The 20,843-nt window shown below is 37.4% G+C and overlaps 1 protein-coding gene across 1 annotated transcript in view; it reads left to right on the top strand.

Moving 5' to 3' along the window:
* MCU (mitochondrial calcium uniporter) overlaps positions 1-20,843 on the top strand; it is a 195,984-nt gene that overhangs the window by 136,378 nt on the left and 38,763 nt on the right. The window contains exon 2 of the mRNA XM_079793303.1: positions 13,919-13,985. Within this exon, the coding sequence (XP_079649429.1) occupies positions 13,919-13,985 (67 nt within the window). The remainder of the gene's footprint in view (positions 1-13,918; positions 13,986-20,843) is intronic.

The raw sequence follows: 20,843 nt of genomic DNA, 5'->3' as shown, positions 1-20,843 counted from the left end.
AGGTGGGTTTAGAAAAAGGATCTTAATAGATAGTTCTTCAAATAAAATATATAAATGGCTAATAAGCACATGAAAAAATGCTCAATATCATTAGTCATCAGAGAAATGGAAAGCAAAGCTACAATGAAATACCACTTCACACCCACTCAGGTGGCTCTAATAAAAAAAAAATAGATAATAAGTGTCAGTGAAGATGTAGAGAAATTGAAAGCCTTATACATTGCTGGTGAGAACTTAAAATAATGCAACCACTATTCAGCCATTTCCTGAAATTCAGATATAGACTTCCCGTATGATCTCACAATTCTACTCTGAGGTAAATGAAAACATATGTCCACACAAAACCTTGTACAAAAGTGTTCACATCACCTTTATTCGTAATAGCCAAAAAGTGAAAACAACCCAAATGGTTATCAACTGATGAATGGATAAAATGTCATATCCATACGCTGGAATATTACTTGACAATAAGAAGGAATGGAGTACTGATATATGCTAAAACATAGATGAACCTTGAAAACATTATGCTAAGTTAAAGAAACTAGTCACAAAATAACATACTATATGATTTCATTTATATGAAATGTCCAGAATAGGCAAATCCATAGGGACAGAAAGGAGATTAGTGGTTGTCAGCGGTTAGAGGTAGGGAGGAATAGGAAATGACTGGATATGAAGTTTGGGGGTGATAAAAATGTTAAAAAACTGATTGTAGTGATGATTATATAACTGTGTATACTAAAAATCATTGAACTGTATACTTTAAATGGGTGAATTATATGGTATGCAAATTAAATCTCAATAGTTTTTTTAAAGCATTACCCTATCCAAAAACAATGAAATCCATACTAGAAGAAATATAAAATCTGATCAGTCTCCTATCTATAAAGGAAATTTAACTTATAATTAAACAGCCTTCCCACATAGAAAACTCAAAGCCCAGAAATGCTAAACTCAGTAAGACAAATAACCCAATTTTAAAATGGGTTTTTTAAAAAAGGATCTTAATAGATAGTTCTTCAAATAAAATATATAAATGGCTAATAAGTGCTGATGAATTTTTTTAATTCTTTAAGGAAGAAATAATTATTTTACAGAAATTTTTTTCAGAGAATATAAAAAGTAGGAATACTTTATAACTTGTTTTATGGCCAAAAAGGACATTGTAAGAAAGGGAAAGTATAGGCCATTTTCTTTATAAATAAAGATAGGTATAAACATCCTCCAAAAACAAACTAATGATCATTAGCAACCAAAAAAATCCTCTCAGCAAACTAGGAAAAATTGGAACTCCCTTAATCTGATAAAGGGTTATCTACAAAAAATTTATAATAAATTTATATTTAATGGTGAAATATTGAAAGTTTTCTTTTGAGATCATGAGTGAGATAAGGATATGGCTACCATCACCATATCCTTATTCACTATTGGACCGTAAGTCCTAATCAGTGCAATAAGGAAGAAAATAAAAGTCTTAGTAACAGAAATAAAGATATGAAACTGTTATTTGCAGGTGACATCATTTATATCTAAATCCAAAAGTATCTACAGATAAAATAAAAAATTAACACATGAGTATCACAAGGTTGCTAGAAATGAAGTCAGTATACAAATATTGGTTGTGTTTGACGTGATCTATTTGTAAACATTCATCAAGTTGTAATTCTTGTTTGGTGCATATTGTACTTCAGTACAAAGTCTTTTAAAAATTAGTTGTATCTCACCCAGCCAGTGTGGCTAAGTGGTTGCGTGTCAACCCATGAACCAGGATATCATGGTTTGATTCCCAGTCAAGACACATGCCCGGGTTTTGGGCTTGATCCCCAGTAGGAGGTGTACAGGAGGCAGTCAATCAAAGATTGTCTCTTATCATTGATGTTTCCATCTCTTTCTCTCCCTTCCTCTCTCTGAAATCAATAAAAAATATGTATTTTAAAAAATGATATGCCAAAAATCAGAAGAGGAGTATAATTTGAAAAGTATTTAAAAAAACACACATAAAAATATCTAGTAATAAATTTAACTAAAGATGTGCCAAACCTCTATAGGGAAAATCACAAAGTAGACCCAAGTGAATCGAGGAATATGCCATATTTAGGGTTTGGAAGACTCAGCATTGTTTAATTATCAGCTCTTCACATATTGTTCTATATATTCTATATAATCCCAGTCAAAACCCTAGGAAAAATTTTTTGTGGGAATTAACAAACTGCTTCTAAAATGTATAAAGAAATGCAAAGGGCTAAGAATAACCAAGACAATCCTGAAGAAAAACAAAACTGAAGAATTTACACTACCAGATATTAAGACTTAATAATGCTATAATAGTTAAGATAGCACAGAACTGGTACGTCAGTAGATACCAGAGCAAAGACTTTCTGCTTTCCTTAAATGACAACCTGCCCTCCCCTCCACCCGGTTCCCACCCCACCCCATGCCCTTACCCCGCCCCCCTACTGTCCTCATCCATAGGTGTATGATTTTTGTCCAGTCTCTCCCGCACCCCCCACACGCCTTTCCCCCTGAGAATTATCAATCCACTCCCTTTCTATGCCCCTGATTCTAATCTATTCGCCAGATTATTTTGTTCACCAGATTTTTTATTCACTTGATTTTTAGATTCACTTGTTGATAGATATGTATTTGTTGTTCATAATTTTTATCTTTACTTTTTTCTTCTTCTTCCTCTTCTTACAGAATACCTTTCAGCATTTCATATAATACTGGCTTGGCGGTGATGAACTCCTTTAGCTTTTTCTTATCTGTGAAGCTCTTTATCTGACCTTCAATTCTGAATGATAGCTTTGCTGGGTAGAGTAATCTTGGTTGTAGGTTCTTGCTATTCATCACTTTGAATATTTCTTGCCACTCCCGTCTGGTCTGCATAGTTTCTGTTGAGAAATCCGCTGACAGTCGTATGGGTGTTCCCTTGTAGGTAACTAACTGTTTTTCTCTTGCTGCTTTTAGTATTCTCTCATTGTCTTTTGCTCTTGGCATTTTAATTATGATGTGTCTTGGTGTGGTCCTCTTTGGATTCCTTTTGTTTGGGGTTCTCTGTGCTTCCTGGACTTGTAAGTCTATTTCTTTCACCAGGTGAGGGAAGTTTTCTGTCATTATTTCTTCACATAGATTTTCAGTATCTTGCTCTCTCTCTTCTTCTGGCACCCCCATAATTCGGATGTTGGTAAGCTTGAAGTTGTCCCAGAGGCTCCTTACACTATCTTCACATTTTTGGATTCTTTTTTCTTTTTGCTTTTCTGGTTGGGTGTTTTTTGCTTCTTTGTATTTCAAATCTTTGACTTGATTCTTGCGTTCCTCTAGTCTGCTGTTGGGTCTCTGTATATTATTTTTTATTTCAGTCAGTGTATGTTTAATTTCTAGTTAGTCCTTATTCAAATTCTCGAGGGTCTCACTAAATTTATCAGCAGTTTCTAGAAACTTCTTGAAAAACCTTATAACCGTGGTTTTGAACTCTATATACAGTAGTTTGCTTTCCTCCATTTCTTTCATTTGTGACCTGTTTCTTTGTCTCCGCATTTTCGCTGCTTCCCTGAGTTGATAGAGTGGCTTTGTGTGCTAGGTGTCCTATAGGGCCCAGTGGCTCAGCCTCCCCAGTTACCTGAGGTGGACACTCTTAGTGCACCCCTTTGTGGGCTGTGTGCATAGTCTTGTTGTAGTTAAGCCTTGATTGTTGTTGGTATCACTGGGAGGATTTGACCTCCAGGCCAATTGGCTGTGAGGATCAGCTGTGTCTACGATGGGAGAACTTCTGTGCTGGAGACACCCTTATGAGGCAAGACTTGCTTCAGTGGGGCTTTGTTGCTCACTGAGTCTGCCCCCTGAATGTGTCCCTTATGGATCTGAGGAGTTGTAATCTGGATGGTCCTACTCTGACCCCTGGGTACACTGGCTCTTGGATCTCCAAGGAGGTACTAATTTAGCCTCTGCCTGAAGCCACCCAGCAGGAGCTGCGGAGAGATCTGCAGATTCCTCTTCTTTGTTTGGGTTTTGGAGGTGCCCAGATGAGGCCCAGCTGTGAAGCAATGCAAGCTGCTGTGAGGCCTTGGGCCTTCTTTTGGATTTTCTGGGTCTCTCTGACTCAGCTGCAGTTTGATAGGTAAGTTTAGAGTTCAAAGGACCAGGCCATTCATATGCAAAGGCCTCTGTGCACAGCTTGGATGGGACGGAGTCTCAGGGCGGAGCAAACAGCAATGGCTTCCCGTCAGCCCTGCCCTAAGAGGCCCCCAGGTCTCAGTGTTCCCTGGTAATCACTGCAAGCACCTCTGAGAGAAAGCCGCTCTCGAGTTCCGCCTGCTGCTAGACAGTCCAGCTTCTCCCCGTATGAGTCTGGGTCCCCAGAATTTCGCCCGGAACTGGAGTTCAGAGCAGTCGGGAGCTTGTGTCTCCCTGCGGATTGAAAAAGCCAGCTGCATCCTCAGTTGCCAGCCCTCTCTGTGCGCACGCCTCCGTACCTCTGCCCTTTACTTCCGCAGCTCCTCTGAGTCTCAGTGTGCTTGTCTCTTTCCTTCTAGTTGTAGAATTTCTACTCAGCCAGCCTTCCTGTGGTTCTGGATGATGTCCGTTTTGTCTTTTAGTTGTAGTTTTGAAGTGGTTGTGCGAGGAGGCAAGTTCAGGTGTTTACCTATGCCGCCATATTGGTTTCTCTCTTCCTTCTATTTCTTAAGAACCTACTATTCATAAGAAAAATGAAAACATGGCCCCTTTATATCATCCTACGTGTTTTTTGTTTGTTTGTTTTTTAATCCTCACCTGAGGATATTCCTCCATTGATTTTTAGAGAGAGGAGAAGACAGAGAGAAATATCAATGTGAGAGAAGCACATTGATTGGTTGCCTCCCTGCACGAGCCCCAATCAGGGAGGCGCCTGCAACCGAGGTATGTGCCCCTGACCAGAATCAAACCCGGGACCCTTTGGTCTGCAGGTCCAGCGCTCTATCCACTGAGCCAAACTGGTTAGGGCCCTACCTGTTTTATTACAACTATTATTTTATCAAACATTTTGTTATGAAACTTTTCAAAAATACATCAAAATTGAAAGAATTTTACAGTAAATGCCCTTTCATACCTGATTCTACATTATCATGTTATCTATTCATTCCTCTATTTTATAGAAATTCTTAACTCTAATAGTTTCTTTTATCATTTTAAAATATATTAACATTCTCCAACTCCATTTCCTTTATAATCATCTAGATTTCCCCTGTACCTCTTTCCATTTATTACACCATATTCTAATTATGTTTGGATATAGCCTCCCCTTCAGAATAATGATTACTCTGAGGACGGCCTTCATTTCTTTATATATTGGCACCCTCCCCCCACCATGCACTAGGAGAAAGTAGAAGCTTAATAAATATTTACTTGAGTTGTCTTCTTGCTTTGTGTCCAGTTTCCCTTCCATGGGAATTATTTTACTACTAAACTATTCTGAGAAATAAGGAAGTAATTATGATTTCTATAAGCATTTTGGGAGATATTCAAAGTGCAAATTTTCTTATATACATTAAATCTTTCTTATTTTTAGCTGCTGTAGGTGTAAATGTATTCCACATTGTATGAAGATGACCAGCCTATCTAATAAAGAGGGAATATGCTAATTGATCCTCACGCCATCGCAAAGATGGCGGCACCCACAGCCAATAAAGAGGGAATATGCTAATTGACTGCCTCGCCCTCAAAGATGGCGGCACCCACAGCCACAAGATGGCAGTGCCCAGTTCCCTCAGCTCCGCCAGGTGCAGCAGGCACGCGGCAAGGCTGGGCCCACCCTTAGGCAGGCCCAGCCGCTCCACATGCCTGCCTCTGGAGTCCCCCAGTCCCCTCAGCCCCCCAGCCACCCAGGGCCAGCCTGAGGTACAGGCAAACCTTGGATGGCGGCTGCCCAGCCACCCAGCTGATGCCCAGGGCCGGCCTGAGGTGCAGGCAAACCTTGGATGGCGGCTGCCCAGCCACCCAGGACTGCCCGAGGCTCAGGTAACCAGGGCTGGCCAAGGCTTGCGCTGCCGGCAGTGGCAACAGCAGAAGTGTGATGGGGTGTCACCTTCCCCTGATTGCCGGGTCACCTCCTGTCCCTGAGGGCTCCCGTACTGTGAGAGGGGGCAGGCTGGGCTGAGGGACCCCCCTTCCAGTGCATGAATTTTCATGCACCAGGCCTCTAGTTAAATATACTGCTAATTATTCTTTGTAAATAACAAAAACCCAAATGGAAAACCTTTACTTTAAAGGATTCACTGTCTCATAAAACCTAGCTTTGTACCTTTCAACAATCATTTGCACAATTCAAAGCAGCATATAAGGGTATGAAATCAGAATATAAACTACATGGGAATGTGAACTCTCAATAAGTGTTTACTAAACGAATAAACGTAGCTGGTTTGAAAGATGTTTTTATTGAGAATAAAAATGGAACATCATTGGTGTGTGTTTTTTTAATTGACAGTTTATTTTGGCTATGATTCTTTTTATCTCCTGAATTTATATTTCCTTCCATGGTACCATTAAAGTTGGTGGAATCTCAGTATTTGTTGACATAATAATATTAGGAAAATTGTATCTACAAATTAATGTATTGGGCTAAAAACTCCCTTTTCTGAAGTGGCATAAAAGTTAGGAAAATAAAAGCCTTAAAAATATTTTATTTTGGCTTTGATGAGTAAACAGGTATTAGTTATATTATTCTCTATATTTTATGTAACTAAAATATTTTACAGTTTTTTTCTACTTTGCTGGTGCTTGGGGGTTATAAGATTTCTATGCTTGTTTAGATAACTGCTCCTTAAAATGTAGTTCATGGGTCTGCAGCATCAGCATCAGATGAACATGTTGGAAATGCAGATTCTCAGGTTTGACCTCATACTTAGTGAGTCACAATTTGCATTTTAACAAGATCACTAGGAAATTCACATGCACATTAAAGTTTGAGACTTTAGTTATAGTTCATCCAGATGAGACTCAAATGGGTATATTAGTTAGTTAGGTGTAATAGTCTCAGACATTTTACCTTTCTCATTCATCAAGACCCCAGTATAAGCAACTAAGCTTGTGAGGAAACAACACGACATAACAGAAAGAATATTGTATTGAGAGTTTGAAAAACTGGGTTCTAGTCTCATCTCTCATTGTGTGGCCTTGACTCTTGGTTCTTCTCATGTGTAAAATAAACAGGTTATATACAACATACATTGTAAGGCCCTTCCAGTCTATAGGCCCTGAAAAGTCTATAAAATAGTTCAACTGTATGTGATATCTCAAGAAATCGGGTCTACTTTTAATAGAGGTCTTGTCTATCAGTTACTTTATATTTATGTCGGTTTGAAAATTAACCTCTATCTTTCATTTTCACACTTGCTTTCTGGAAGATGCATAATGGTGAATAACTTAGGAAGTGGGTGGCTGCTATTAATAATTCTCCTCACTGCTTCCTTTGTTCTTGAATGCTTATAAAACACACGTAATAGACAGGATTCAGTAAAAAGGAAAATCAGGTTCTGTATTTTGTACAAGAGCAGGAGAATGTTAATGTTTTAAGAAAAACATGGCTAAAGCATTAGAGGAAAAGGATTATGATGACACTGTCAAATAGATCAGGAAATAAAGAATAATACACACACACACACACACACACACACACACGAGTATGTATAGACAGAAAAATAAAGCATATGTGGCAAAATATCAATGACTGCCCTAGTTGGCTTGGCTCAGTGGATGGAGCATTGGCCTGCGGACTGAAGGGTCCCAGGTTCGATTCTGGTCAAGGGCACGTGCCCAGGTTGTGGGTTTGATCCCCAGTGGGAGGCAGCCAATCAGTGATTCTCTCTCATCATTGATGTTTCTATCTCTCTGTCCTTCTCCCTTCCTCTCTGAAATCAATAAAAATATATTTAAAATATATATATCAATGACTGATGAATCTAGGTGAGGAATATAAGACTATACATTGTACTCTTTCTGCGGTTTTTCTCTAGGTTTAAAATTTTTCCAAATAAAAATTGAGAGAGGAAAAAAACATAATTCTTGCTACATACATATAGATATAAATATAATATCTACTGACCCCAAAATGCCCTGTTCTATCCTTGTCTTTTTTAAAAGTAAAATACAATAGGTTTATTTTTCTGTAAACTTTAAAATGCAACAGAAAAACTATGATAAAAGGAAAAAAAATTACAAAGAAGGTTTCATATACATTCCCACGTTGCTTCTTTATTTTGCCTTTTAGTTACAGACTTGCTTACTTTTTTCTTAGCTAAGTATAAAATAAAAGGGGATAAAGAAGTGGTGGAGAGAAGTCATCTCACATCTTCCTTATATTAATAAAGTAAACAATTTCAAAGCAAAAGTAGTTCTTGTGTGATTTTCAGTTTTGTTCCAGCTTTAGCTAATAATGAAAAAGAATGTAGTTACCACTCATAAATATAAATAACTACAGGCCTTTTTCATTTCCCTGAAATGAGAGGGACATGACAGCTGTTATAAAAATCACTCTCCAATCTCCCATGTGTTGTGTAAGTGTAATGGACTTATACCACGAGAAGAACAAACCATAAAAAGAGAAAATAACAGCAAAGTAGTTGGTTTTGCTCCAGAGCTCCTTTTCATTTATTGTAAGTTATTTTACCCAATTAAAAACAACATGAACATGCTGTCTGCATTTCTAACATAATTGTCCTACTTAACTGTAAATCTCAATCCAGAATACAAGTAATAGAATTGCGTATGTCCATTAAGGAAAATGTAGCAACCATCAGAGTATAAACATATTCCACATGTAGATGTAGAATTGCCTCCGATAACTAGGGATCTAGACTACACAATGAAGCTTTAGATTTTGATTCTGGTTCTTACACAATATAAACCATAGGTTGTAATTTTGGGGTAATAACAAAATCTGAAATAGAAACATTATTTATCAATCAAGTTAATTTATACTGTTATTTTAACTTTATAAGTAGTGATATATTAGAAATAACACTAATCTGCAATCTTAGAATCTAGTTATTGATTTCAAAACCTAATGTAAGAGAATTTGCTTTAGTGAGAATTTAAAGAGAATTTCTTGATAATGTTAAATGGATAAATGTTTGTATTTATTAGGATAAAAATGACATTTTACTAATTCATGTGTTGAATGATATACTACATAACTTACAGTTAAGGTTTGAGCGCTATGAGTATTTTAGTCTATTGCTAGATCAGCAGTGGTGAAGAATTTTATGTTAAATTCTTGCCTTGTGTGTTTTATATATATTATCTTACTTGATCTTCAAAGTACTGTGAGTTTGGTGAACAAGTATTAATTTTTAAATAACTTTATTGATAATTTGGAAGTTTGTCTTGATCTTCTAATTAGAAAACTGATGTTGAAAGATGCAACAAAAAGTCTTTTATATTGCTTTGTTTTATAGATGTGAAATTCTCTTAGATATCAAAGGTATATAAATTGAATTATGACTTTCATTATAAAATAACAATATATTCTAGTGGGGGAAATGTCGCCCATGTTCTAATAAAATGTAGTGATAATTTTAAATAATATATTCAAGGAGAAACCAAGATGACAGCATAGGTAAACACCTAAACTGCTGCCTTGCACAACAATTTCAAAACTACAACTAAAAGACAAAACGTCTATCACCCAGAACCACGGGAAAGCTGGCTGAGTGGAAGTTCTACAACTAGAAGGAAAGAGAAAAGAGCATTGAGACGTGCACAAGCGCTGAAAAGCTGAGGTACAGAGGTGCGCAAATCGGGCTGGTGGCAGGCTTCTGGGTGCGCTGCTTTTTTCAACCCGAAGGGAGACAAGCTCCCGATTACTCTGAACTCCAGTTTCTGGGGAGACGCTGGGGACCCAAACTCCTACGGGGAGAAGCTGGACTGTCTGCCATCAGGTCGGAAAGTGAGGGTGACTTTCTTGCAGAAGTGCGCCCAGCAATCATTGTTTACTGCTCTGGGGCGTGGGACGCGGGGACTTGGAAACGCGGAAATGCAGAGACAGCTGACTGGCAGCCATCGCTGTTTGCCACGCCCTAGCCTAGTGACTCCCTTAGACCCTGCCCCGCACAATCTACAAACCCACCCAAGCTCCACGCAGCGGCTTTTGTATATAAATGGCCTGCCCTATCACAGCTTAACCTAACAAACTGCAGCTCTGGTCAGACAGCTCCAAAACCTCCAAACACCAGGCAAAGTGGAGAAAACTGTTGTTCTCGCTGTAGCTCCTGCTGAGTGGCCTCAGACAGTAGCTGACCTGCACCCCATTGGAGATCCAGAAGCTAGTGTATCTAGTGGTCAGTGTGAGTCAACACCAGATTTCAAATACTCACATCCATAAGTGACACATTCAAGAGGCAGACTCAGTGAGCACCAAAGCCCCACTGAAACAAGTCCTGCCCCATAAGTGTATCTCCAGCACAGCAGTTCTTCCATTGTAGACACAGCGGGTCCTCACAGCCAATTGGCCTAGAGGTCAATTCCTCCCAGTGACACCAACAGCAATCAAGATTTAACTACAACAAGGCTGTACACACAGTCCACAAAGGGGTGCACTAAGAGTGTCCACCTCAGGTAACTGGAAGGCCAACCCATTGGGCCATATAGGACACCAAGCACACAAAGCCACCCTACCAACTCAGGGAAGCAGCAAAAATGCGGAGACAAAGAAACAGGTCACAAACGAAAGAAATGGAGGAAAACAAACAACTGGATATAGAGTTCAAAACCACGGTTTTAAGGTTTTTCAAGAATTTCCTAGAAAAGGCCGATAAATTTAACGAGACCCTCGAGGATATGAATAAGGACCAACTAGAAATTAAACATACACTGACTGAAATAAAAAATATTATACAGAGACCCAACAGCAGACTAGAGGAATGCAAGAATCAAGTCAAAGATTTGAAATACGTCTCCTTCCCACTGTCTGACCGGTTGCTATGATGCTCACTGACCACCAGGAGACAGACGCTCAACACAGGAGCTGCCGTGACGCACACTAGCCATTTACAGAGAAATGGCAGTGCGAACCTGGCCAACAAAGCAACACTCGGCTTCCCCCAAGTGGGACATAGGCCCCACCACCACCCTGGAACTACCACCCACCAAATCGCAGCCGATGCTGCTAAGATCCCATGGCCAGTCCAGAAATGGTCACTGTGGGCACCGGGTAATGATGTCACATAGCAACACCTGGCTTCCTCTCCCTAGCGACTAGCCTCCTTGCAGTTTCTTCAGCACAGGAACACAACTTGCTTTATACCCAGGTGGAAACATTTACACTTTAACCAAATGACTGTGAAGCTTTTTCCTGTTCCTCATCTCATTTGATCCTCACAGAAGTCCTGGAGTAGGTAGATAGGAGACTCGGTGGAATCTTATTTTCTTTTCATTAGCCAGAAAACAGAGATTTAGAAAGCTTAGAAACTTGACCCGACTGAAAAGAAGTAAGAAATGGTGGACCTTAAAAATGACTTCAGGTTTTCTCACTGTGCAGAATATAGTCAAACTCTGCTGTAGTTAAATATTTTACCCTTTGTTCTCCCTGTGTGATCTACAATAATAATCTGCTTCATGTTGATATTTACTGCTGTGTTGCTGACAATTACCTGAAAGAGAAGTTGGGGTGCTTCACTGGACTGGAAAAAGTTTAGCTAAATCAGAAAGCAGGTCTAATTAAGCAAGTTTGCTCTATATCTTTAAAGGCTAAGTTGACTCGCGCATGCACAATACATATAAAGCTCTCACTGGCACCAATCGCACGCGTGTGTTTCCATCTGTCATTGTTGATCGTGAATTTGGTTGACACTTCTATTATAGAGAAAGGGCGAATATCAATATTAAAATATTTAATCTAATTAATTTCCTTTCAATGTGCACAAATTTGTGCACCAGGCCACTAGTTTTAAATAAATTCATATTGCTAGGAAATACGTAAATATCCTAGCCCCTAATGCTATAGTTGAGCAAACTGAGACACAGAGAGGACCTGACCAGGGCCCTGAATGTGTACTAGTATATAGATGATTAGCAGTATTGAGACCTGGATTCTAATCCTGATTCTGATATATGACTCTTAGTAAGTTATTTTCCTTCTGTGAGTCTCACTTTTCTCATATGTAGAGTAAGGAGTAGGACTCATCTTCCTTTGTCTTCCATCATTAGTTTTCAAACTAATTCATAGAGCCCAAGGATTTTTTCAATCTCTTTAGGGGTCTCAAGCAGGTGGTTGGGATTGTAGAGGTTGCCATCACACCCATCTTTAACCAGAGCATCCCTGGACGTCTGAGTAAGACTGAGTTTAACTAAATGTTTTGAACTTTTTTTTCTGAAACTTTTTTAGAAGTCTGAAAGTCACAGTCCACAGTAAAGTCACTGTATATATTAACTTAAAGATTCTCAATGCCAGTGTCAAAACACATTATTGTATCATGATCAACTGTGAAGTAGTCTCAAGTAATTTTAAATGATTATTTACATCCTATATAATAAAAACCTAATATGCAAATTGACCAAATGGCGGAATGACTGGTGGAACGACCTGTCGCTATGACGCACACTGACCACCAGGGGGCAGACGCTCAATGCAGGAGCTGCCCCCAGCCTGCAGGCCCCAGGCCAGCCAAGCAGAAGGAGGCAACTCGTGGCAGTGTGGGGGGCGGGGCCAGTGAGCAGGCAGCGCCAGGCCGGCCAAGGCAAGTGCCAGCGGGGGGCCCCCCAATCGCCCCACTGGTCACCCCACATATTGGCCCTGACGGCCGGCCAGGCCTAGGGACCCTACCCATGCATGAATTTTGTGCACCAGGCCTCTGGTCCTATATAACAAAGAGCTAATATGCTAATTAGACTGAACAGCAGAACAACCGCCAGGCAACCATCTGGATAACTTTCCAGATGAAGCCGGGGCTGCAAGGGCCAAGCCCCTTGCACAAATTTAGTGCATCGGGCCTCTAGTTTTAAAATAAACTCCAACCTCACGTTTCTGTATGCTCTCTTAAGCTGGAAGGAGGTAGGAGTTAGGATATTCACATGAAGAATGTAAAGTCTGTTATACGCTATAGTTGTGTCAAGGCATGTGTTGTTGTAGAGTCCTGAATGTTTTTTCTTTGGGCTGATGGAGTGGAATATAATATTTGGCTCTGTGGCTAATACATGGTTTTTAGTCAGTTAATGCCTTCCTGCCCCCTTTCCTTCTTTAATACTTTTTGGAGCTGGGAAAATAAAAGGTACAAAGGGATAAATTAAGCAAATGGCAAGTCAGAAACAAATTCATTACTCTTTTTGAAGCTTAGTTTAATGTGAGAACCTAAGTTTCAGATTTAATGCACTATGACACTACTCTTTGAGGAAGTAGTAAAGGCAGACATGGGTGTGACTGTTTTCCTTCTAGCAGTCAAAAGATGGTGATGATGAAGGATACAGGAATGAAGTTGCCTGACCAAGTCTATTTTTTTAAGGGGAGTGAATAGAAAGATCAAATGTTTACCCAACAACAGTAAATTCATGATATAACTACTTAATAACTGATGATTCCTAGTAAAAGACATGATAGAAATGCAGATCTAAAAATCAGCAAGAGGAAGAAGCAGGGAAGTATAGTTTATACTTGATAGCACTTAAAGCCAATATTAAGTGTTTTTAAAAGTAGATGAAAAACAATTTGTGCTATAGGTGTATATAAATGTGTTTGTATAAAATATTGAAAACAAACCAAAATGTTCATTTCTATTATCTTAGGATGATGGGAGTTTGAGAGATTTTTATTTTCTTTTATCTGTATTTTTTAACTTTTCTACAAAGAATACATACTACTTAAGTATTCAAAATGCTGTTATTATATATGCACACAGATGCATAAAACATTTGTTATCTGTCCTGACTTTTGGTGTGTCTTTGTATTTTCTAGGTGCACCAAAGGCTTTCTTGGCAGAATTTGGGTGTTGTTTATTGCAGTACTGTTGTGCCCTCTGATGGTGAGTTTTGGCAAATCCATTTTTCATGTCTAATGTATTTGTCCCCCTTAAGTCAACTATATACTCTTTTACTTAAAATTTGCTTGGAGTCAGAGAAATAAAGAGGGTCCTAAAGAAGAGAAATTAAATTTGAAAGAGGATCTAATGAATTTAGAGGAGAAACCAGTATGAAAAACTAATAGGCCCATTAAGTTTTCATGGATATGGAATATTACTGTCTAGGTGTTGTTGTGTGTTTTTTTTCTGTTTTTCTTTTAAACTGAGGACATAGTTAATGTGAAGCTCACAGAAGCACCATCTTTGGTATTTCTTAACCACTGGGTCTTCAGATTGGATAATACTAAAAAACTCCAGCCCCTTTGCGGTATCAGAGCCTACAGGGAAGCAACTGAAAGTCTGAGACCTCCCCCCTCCCTTGTCTTTTTCTTCCCTTAGGCTAAAGCTGTAATACCCTTCTTTGATGGGGAAAAGAATGAACAGATACTTGAGGACTGTGTGTGGTCCTTTGTAAATGTCTATGATGCTGCAAACTGGCAACAGGATCTAAGTTTCGGTTGTTTAGAGGAGATATGTTTACTACTCTCTTTGTCATTTCTCTTACCCAATATTGTACATTGACAGTTTAGATTATTTGCTTAGGGTTGACTGTTAAATATATTTCCTCTGTGTAAAGTTTAGTTTGATAGAACTCCAATTTCAACCTTATAAGCATTGATTCTTTGGTAGAGCAGCCATTGAAAGAGTATTCTGCAAATTTGTAAGGATACCTGAAACTGAAGAAACCCCAGATCAACTGTGAAACTCCTAGGATCCCTGTATTTAATCATTATTGATATTTGCAGTGTTTTCAGAATCCCCTCCCAAAGCTGTTTAGTTATCTGAATATATGTGTTCATTTTTTTGCTAAATTATCTAAACTTGGAAGAAATATCCATTTGTGATTACTCAGTTGTAATATGAAAAAGTTGAAAGGAAAAATAGGCCAGAATCAAAATCAGGAAAATAGTAGCTGGCTTTCTTTATCCTATCTCTTAGAAACATCGAGAACTGACAAAGTAATATCCATATATAAATTAAAAAGCAGCACTCAATGCTTTGTTACAGCTGAGGACAGGTAGGTATGTTGACCCCAGTCAAAACTCAGTATGTAGATGCCAGTTTTTCTCACATGGCCAAAAGGCACTGGACCATAATGCCACCTTCCCATGCCACCTACTTTGTTTCTCTCTTGAGCCCCCCCAAAACAGTGAATAGCTATCACTCTTAACCCTAACACTGTCTTGGCCCATTAAGCATCCAAATGGGTGCTGTCCATATCTATGCCAGCACCACTCCCAGGTCCTATTACCTTCATTCCACTACAGGTAACAGCATTAGATAGTTTCAATAAAGAGAGAACTTCTATCAATGTGTAAAATATTGTTCATAATATTGAATCTTCTCAGCTTTTGCTGAACTAAGAGCATTTCATTCAAAATTGTCTAGGTTTTATGATATTGTCTGACATTGTTATATATTTCAGTATATATTAATATGTATTCCATAAGTTATGTATATTCAATATCAACTAAGTTACACTACAACGGGACAGTCATCTGCCAGTGGTTGTTATTATATTCAGAGGCAATTAACTTAAACTAATGAATTTATATTGAAATTTATATTATTAATTTTACCACTTAATGGAGTTACTATTATTATCCTATATACCAATCTATATGGAAGTATTTCAATAATACAACAATGGTACAGTTATCCTGGGGCATCTGGCTGCATGTTATCCCAGAACATAAATACTAGTAGATTGTCCCTATGTTGCATGAGGGGTTGAAGGTAATATTTTCAAAAGCTAAAGGGATACATAATTTTAAAAAGAGTGACTTCTAAATTTCCTGCCAATAAGAAAATAACTCATGTTAGTTATCAAGAAGTAGAAGCACAAAAGTATTTGATTTAATGCAACTCAGTGTTCTTACTACCACCAAATTATTCACCATTCTTATTTTGTACTTCTTAATTAATTTTACCTTAGGGTCAATATAGCATATGAAAAAACTCTGCTATTAATACACAGTGACTTTAATAGAGTTTAGCCACCAGTAGTTAACAGTTCTATCATCATTCATTGCTCTTTGTTGTAACTGCTGGGTCTTTTTTTTTTTCTTTTTCTTAATCCTCACCCAAGGATATTTTCCCATTGATTATTTTATTTATTTATTTATTTATTTTAGAGAGAGTATAAGAGAGGGGGTGAGACAGAGAGAAACATTGATATAAGAGAGACACATCCATTGGTTGCCTCCCGCACATGCTCCGACCAGGGGATTGAGCCTGTAACTTAGTTACGTGCTCTTGACTGGAATCGAACCCGAGACCCTTCAGTCCTCGGGCCAATGCTCTATTCACTGAGCCAAACTGGCTAGGGTCGCTGGGTCAATTTCTATTATCAAATGAGGGCTTGACCCTAATGTTTTAAAAGTACAAAATCTAAAATACCACATTACATAATTATGATATTTATACACCTAGTATATATACCTAATATTTACTGCCCCTTAGTAATTGCTTATTAGTAATGTTGTTTGGCAGATCTTCTGTTATGACAATGATAGCTGATATAAAATATATAGATTATCTTAAATCTCTAACCTTCCTCCCAAAGCAATCTAAAAGGTTCTTGTTTTTTGTATGTGCCATAAATATTTTTGAGGATCTGGTGTGGGCTCTAGATTCTTTCTCTAGAAAATTTATATGTACTAGTATACATAGGAAATTTTACATATAATTTCTTAGTGACCAGACTACCTTAAACCAATTCATAGAATCCCTAGTCTCATGCACCTGAACTCAAGAACTTCTTTGGATACATTGCACACAGGTACACATGCACATACCTGTACCCACAATCATGTTCCCTTTCAGGGAAGGATTGTGCTTAGAGGTAAGAGAAGAGCTTTGGAGTCAAACAGAGCTGGGTTTACATCCCACTTCCACCATTTAACCACCTTGTAACCTTAGGCAAGGTAATTAACTTCTCAAAAGTCTTTTCTTATCTGTGAAAGGGAGATAGTATTATTTACCACCTCCAGGAGAAAAGTGCACTTAGCCTACAGAAATAGTACTTACCCACCAGAAACTTTTTCCTTAAAGGGTGGTTTTGGTAGTGTTACAGACAGCTCATCTAAAATGTGTGGTTTGGAGTTCTCATTTTAATTTCTCTGTGCCCCAGATCCTCAAATGTAAAGTGGCTCACTGTGAAATGTTTGCGATTGCATGATTAGCCTTTAGGGGTTCCCTTTCTTATTAATGGAAGTAAAGAATGAGAATAATTCCTCTATATAAAGGGTTAGTGTATAATTTATCATCCAACACGTTTGAGAGTGAAAAGGGGACAATCAGAGTTGTCCTGACAATTTTTAATAGCGTAAGTCAGGACATATCTTCACCTTGGCTACAGAGAAAGTGCCAAAGGTGAGCTATAGTAAGAGCAAGGAAGAATAGCCTCTTCTAGCTGCCTTCATTTCTCTATACAGAAATGTAATGCTACTAAGTTATTTCTGTATTGAATTGTGCTAGAGAGTTGTGTTTATTTTGTATTTAACAAAAAAATATAAGATTTCTTTACAAAAATTGTTTGAAGGCAAATAATTTTAGTAATTAAGGGTTACTGGAAATTCCTGTTTAATAATAAACAATCTACTATTTAATCAATCCAAGTATGGATGATCTTATAAATTCTTAACCTAAGGTCTACGGATAGTTTGGGGAATAGATACCTATCCCAATTTTTTTCTTTGGTTTTTGTCCCGTTACTGTTTTTTAAAAGCTTTATTGAGATATATGTTACATACCAAAAAAGTCACCTATCACTGTGTAAGCATCATAAGAATCCAGCTTTAGACTATGTGCTTCACCCCTAAAAGTTCCTTTGTTTCTGTTTTGCAGTCAATCCCTGCTCCCACCTTATATCCCAGGCAACCACTAATATACTTTCTGTCTCTATAGTTAAACCTTTCCTAAAAATGTCATATAAATGGATTCATACAAAATGTAGTCTTTTGCATCTAGCTTCTTTTACATATTAATGCTTTTGAGGTTTATATTGTAGCACATATTGTAGTTCTTTATTTATATCGCTGAATAGTAATCGAGTACATGGAAATATCACATTTTGTTTATTCACTTACCAAAAGAAAAGCATTTAAATTGTTTTCTATAATGTTGCTATCAACATTTGCTTATAATCTTTGTATGGACATATGTTTTCATTTCTCTTGGGTAGATACTTAGGAATGGAATGGCTGGGTCATATGGTAAGTATATACTTAACTCTTTAGTAAATTATAAAACTGTTTTCCAAAGTGGCTGTACCACATTGCATTCCCAACAGCAATGTATGTGTGTCCTGGTTTCCCCATATCTTCCCCAATACTTGGTATGGCCGATCTTCTTGATAATAGGCATTCTAGTGGATTGTTTTCCTTGTGGTTCTAATTTACATTTCACGGATGACTAATAAGCATCTTTTAAGGTTTTATTAACCATTCAAATATTTTTGTTGGTAAAGTGTCCAAATTTTTTGCCCATTCAAAAAAAATTACTATTGTCTTAGTATTGATTTGTAAGGGTTCTTTATATTTTCTAGATTTTTTCCTGTTACTTTTGAAATCATTTTAGAAGAAAGAGAAGATGATTTTTTGAGTCATGCTGTGTTACTAATGGTCACACTCTTGTATACAGTTGTAAGTTCTGTATTTATTGTCAACATCATATTGAAGGCACAAACATATCCCACTACTATCTTTTATTTCAACTTTAAAAAAAAAAAGAAATGAAACTACAAAAATGATGGAACACAAAGCTTCAGTGTTTTAATGTGGTCAGCATTCTCACCAACCTAAATATGAAGTTGGAATAACTGAAACACCTTGTATTTTGCCATTTTTGAAATGTATTCTACAGTTTGCTTTTTTTAGAAGTAGAAGTTTCAATTTGAAACTACCAGAATGTTATTGAACTTGTTCCATCACAAAATATCCCCCTCCCTTTTTAAATGATTCTATATAATTGACTATCATTGCCAAGAAAACCAGTCACATGAAATTGGAAAGACCTTTAAGCTTTATGCACTGACAGTATTTGAACTGGCTTAGTTTGGAATAGAAGCAAATTTATGTCAAATATCAGATGATGGCATCTAGTCTAGGATTGCAACATTTATTCCAATATTTTGAAATAAGTTTTGAGGAAATTGGAAACTATTCTATTTCTCTCCACAATGCAACTTGATGAAACTATTGATATTGCTCTGAGGAATTAATTCCTAGTTTTTATCTGTTAATAAGCAACTTTTCACAGTTAAGGAAAAATCCTAAATATGTGAGATTCTCTTATGGAAATTAGAAAGGCTGTTAACATTAGTGACTATCACCATCTTTGAAAGAGTGTTAAAATTTTTTGCCAAAATAACAACCAGAAAAAATTATTTTTTACTCTGAGGAAGATCCTGTTACTTTACTTTCTGCACAAACGGTGCATCTTCCACACTTAGTATCATGCACATGTATATTGCCTCAGAGAAGAAAGGAGCTTCACCCATTTCCCCCCCTTTGGTACATACTGGCGTTTAAGACTCTTCCAATAGCCCTAAAAGAAGCCGTGCCTGTTATCACAGACGTAATCACTATCATGAGAAAAAAAATTATAAGAAAAAGAATCAAAATAGAATTATTTTCTTGGCTTGATTAAATGTTGGATAGGAGTTTTTCTATTTAAAAGAGGAAAAAGTTTAATACAAGAAAGAATTTAGTTATGGCTTGATTATTTGGGGATATTTGAGGCTTTATGAATGAGCACAGTCTTCTTATTTAAGACTTTCAGTCGTTACTATTGAGTAGAAAAATTGTGAACTATTTTAAACAAGCTATAGCCCTGAAGTGGGTAATTAGAAATAGACAACAATATAAATTTTCCAACTGCTGGACTAAGTTTCTCTGTAGGCTGGTCATAAATGGAAAGCCTTGTCAGTTTCTCTGTGGGAATTAAAAATGTCATAGCCCTTAAAGATATCTCCGCTCAGAAACCTTAAAACTGAAACTTGAATTTGTAATCTTTTCATTTTGATATTGCATCAAAGTAGTGATATGAATTCAATTCTATGAGTATTAGAGAATTCTTAGGTTCTCTAGACTAGCGTCATTGACAAAGTGAGCTATGGGACCTGTGATTATGTTTTTACCACATATTTTTCTTATAGTCTCAAAGTTTTCACAACTTCTTTTCATCAAAACAGAAAGGCACAACCTTTTAGATATCAAAGATGATATTTAAGTTACCATATTCCAAAACTGGACCCATTATGTGACTTCTTTATTCAAGCTAAGCAATATAGCAGTATTGTAATTGAAATGTTATTTTATATAGAATTAAAGTTTATTTTCTGTTTTAATTGAAGTCTTGTTTTGTGTCTTTAAAAAACAGGAAATAGCCATTAATTTTGTTTTAAAAAGAAGAAAAGTGCTTCAGATTTTACAAACATTTATTTTTTAAATATGGCAATATAGTAGTCTGCTCGGGCTGCCATAACAAAATACCATAGACTGGGTGGCTTAAAGAACAAAAATTTATTTTCTCTCAGTTCTGGAGGCTGGAAGTCTTGAGATCAGGGTGCCAGCACGGTCAGGTTCTGGTAAGAACTCTATTCCTAGCTTGCAGATGGCCACCTCTCACAATGGGGAGTGGGGGGAGCACTTACTCTTCTTATAAAACCACAGTCCTGTCATATTAGGGCCTGATCTTTATGACCTCATTTAATCTTAAATACCTCTTACAGACCCTATCTCCAGATAGTCACATTGG

The sequence above is a fragment of the Cnephaeus nilssonii genome, assembly GCF_951640355.1.
Source record: "Cnephaeus nilssonii genome assembly, chromosome: 16".
NCBI lineage: Eukaryota > Metazoa > Chordata > Mammalia > Chiroptera > Vespertilionidae > Cnephaeus > Cnephaeus nilssonii.
Note: the sequence above shows the minus strand (reverse complement) of the source record. Positions and strands in the feature narration are given on the sequence as shown.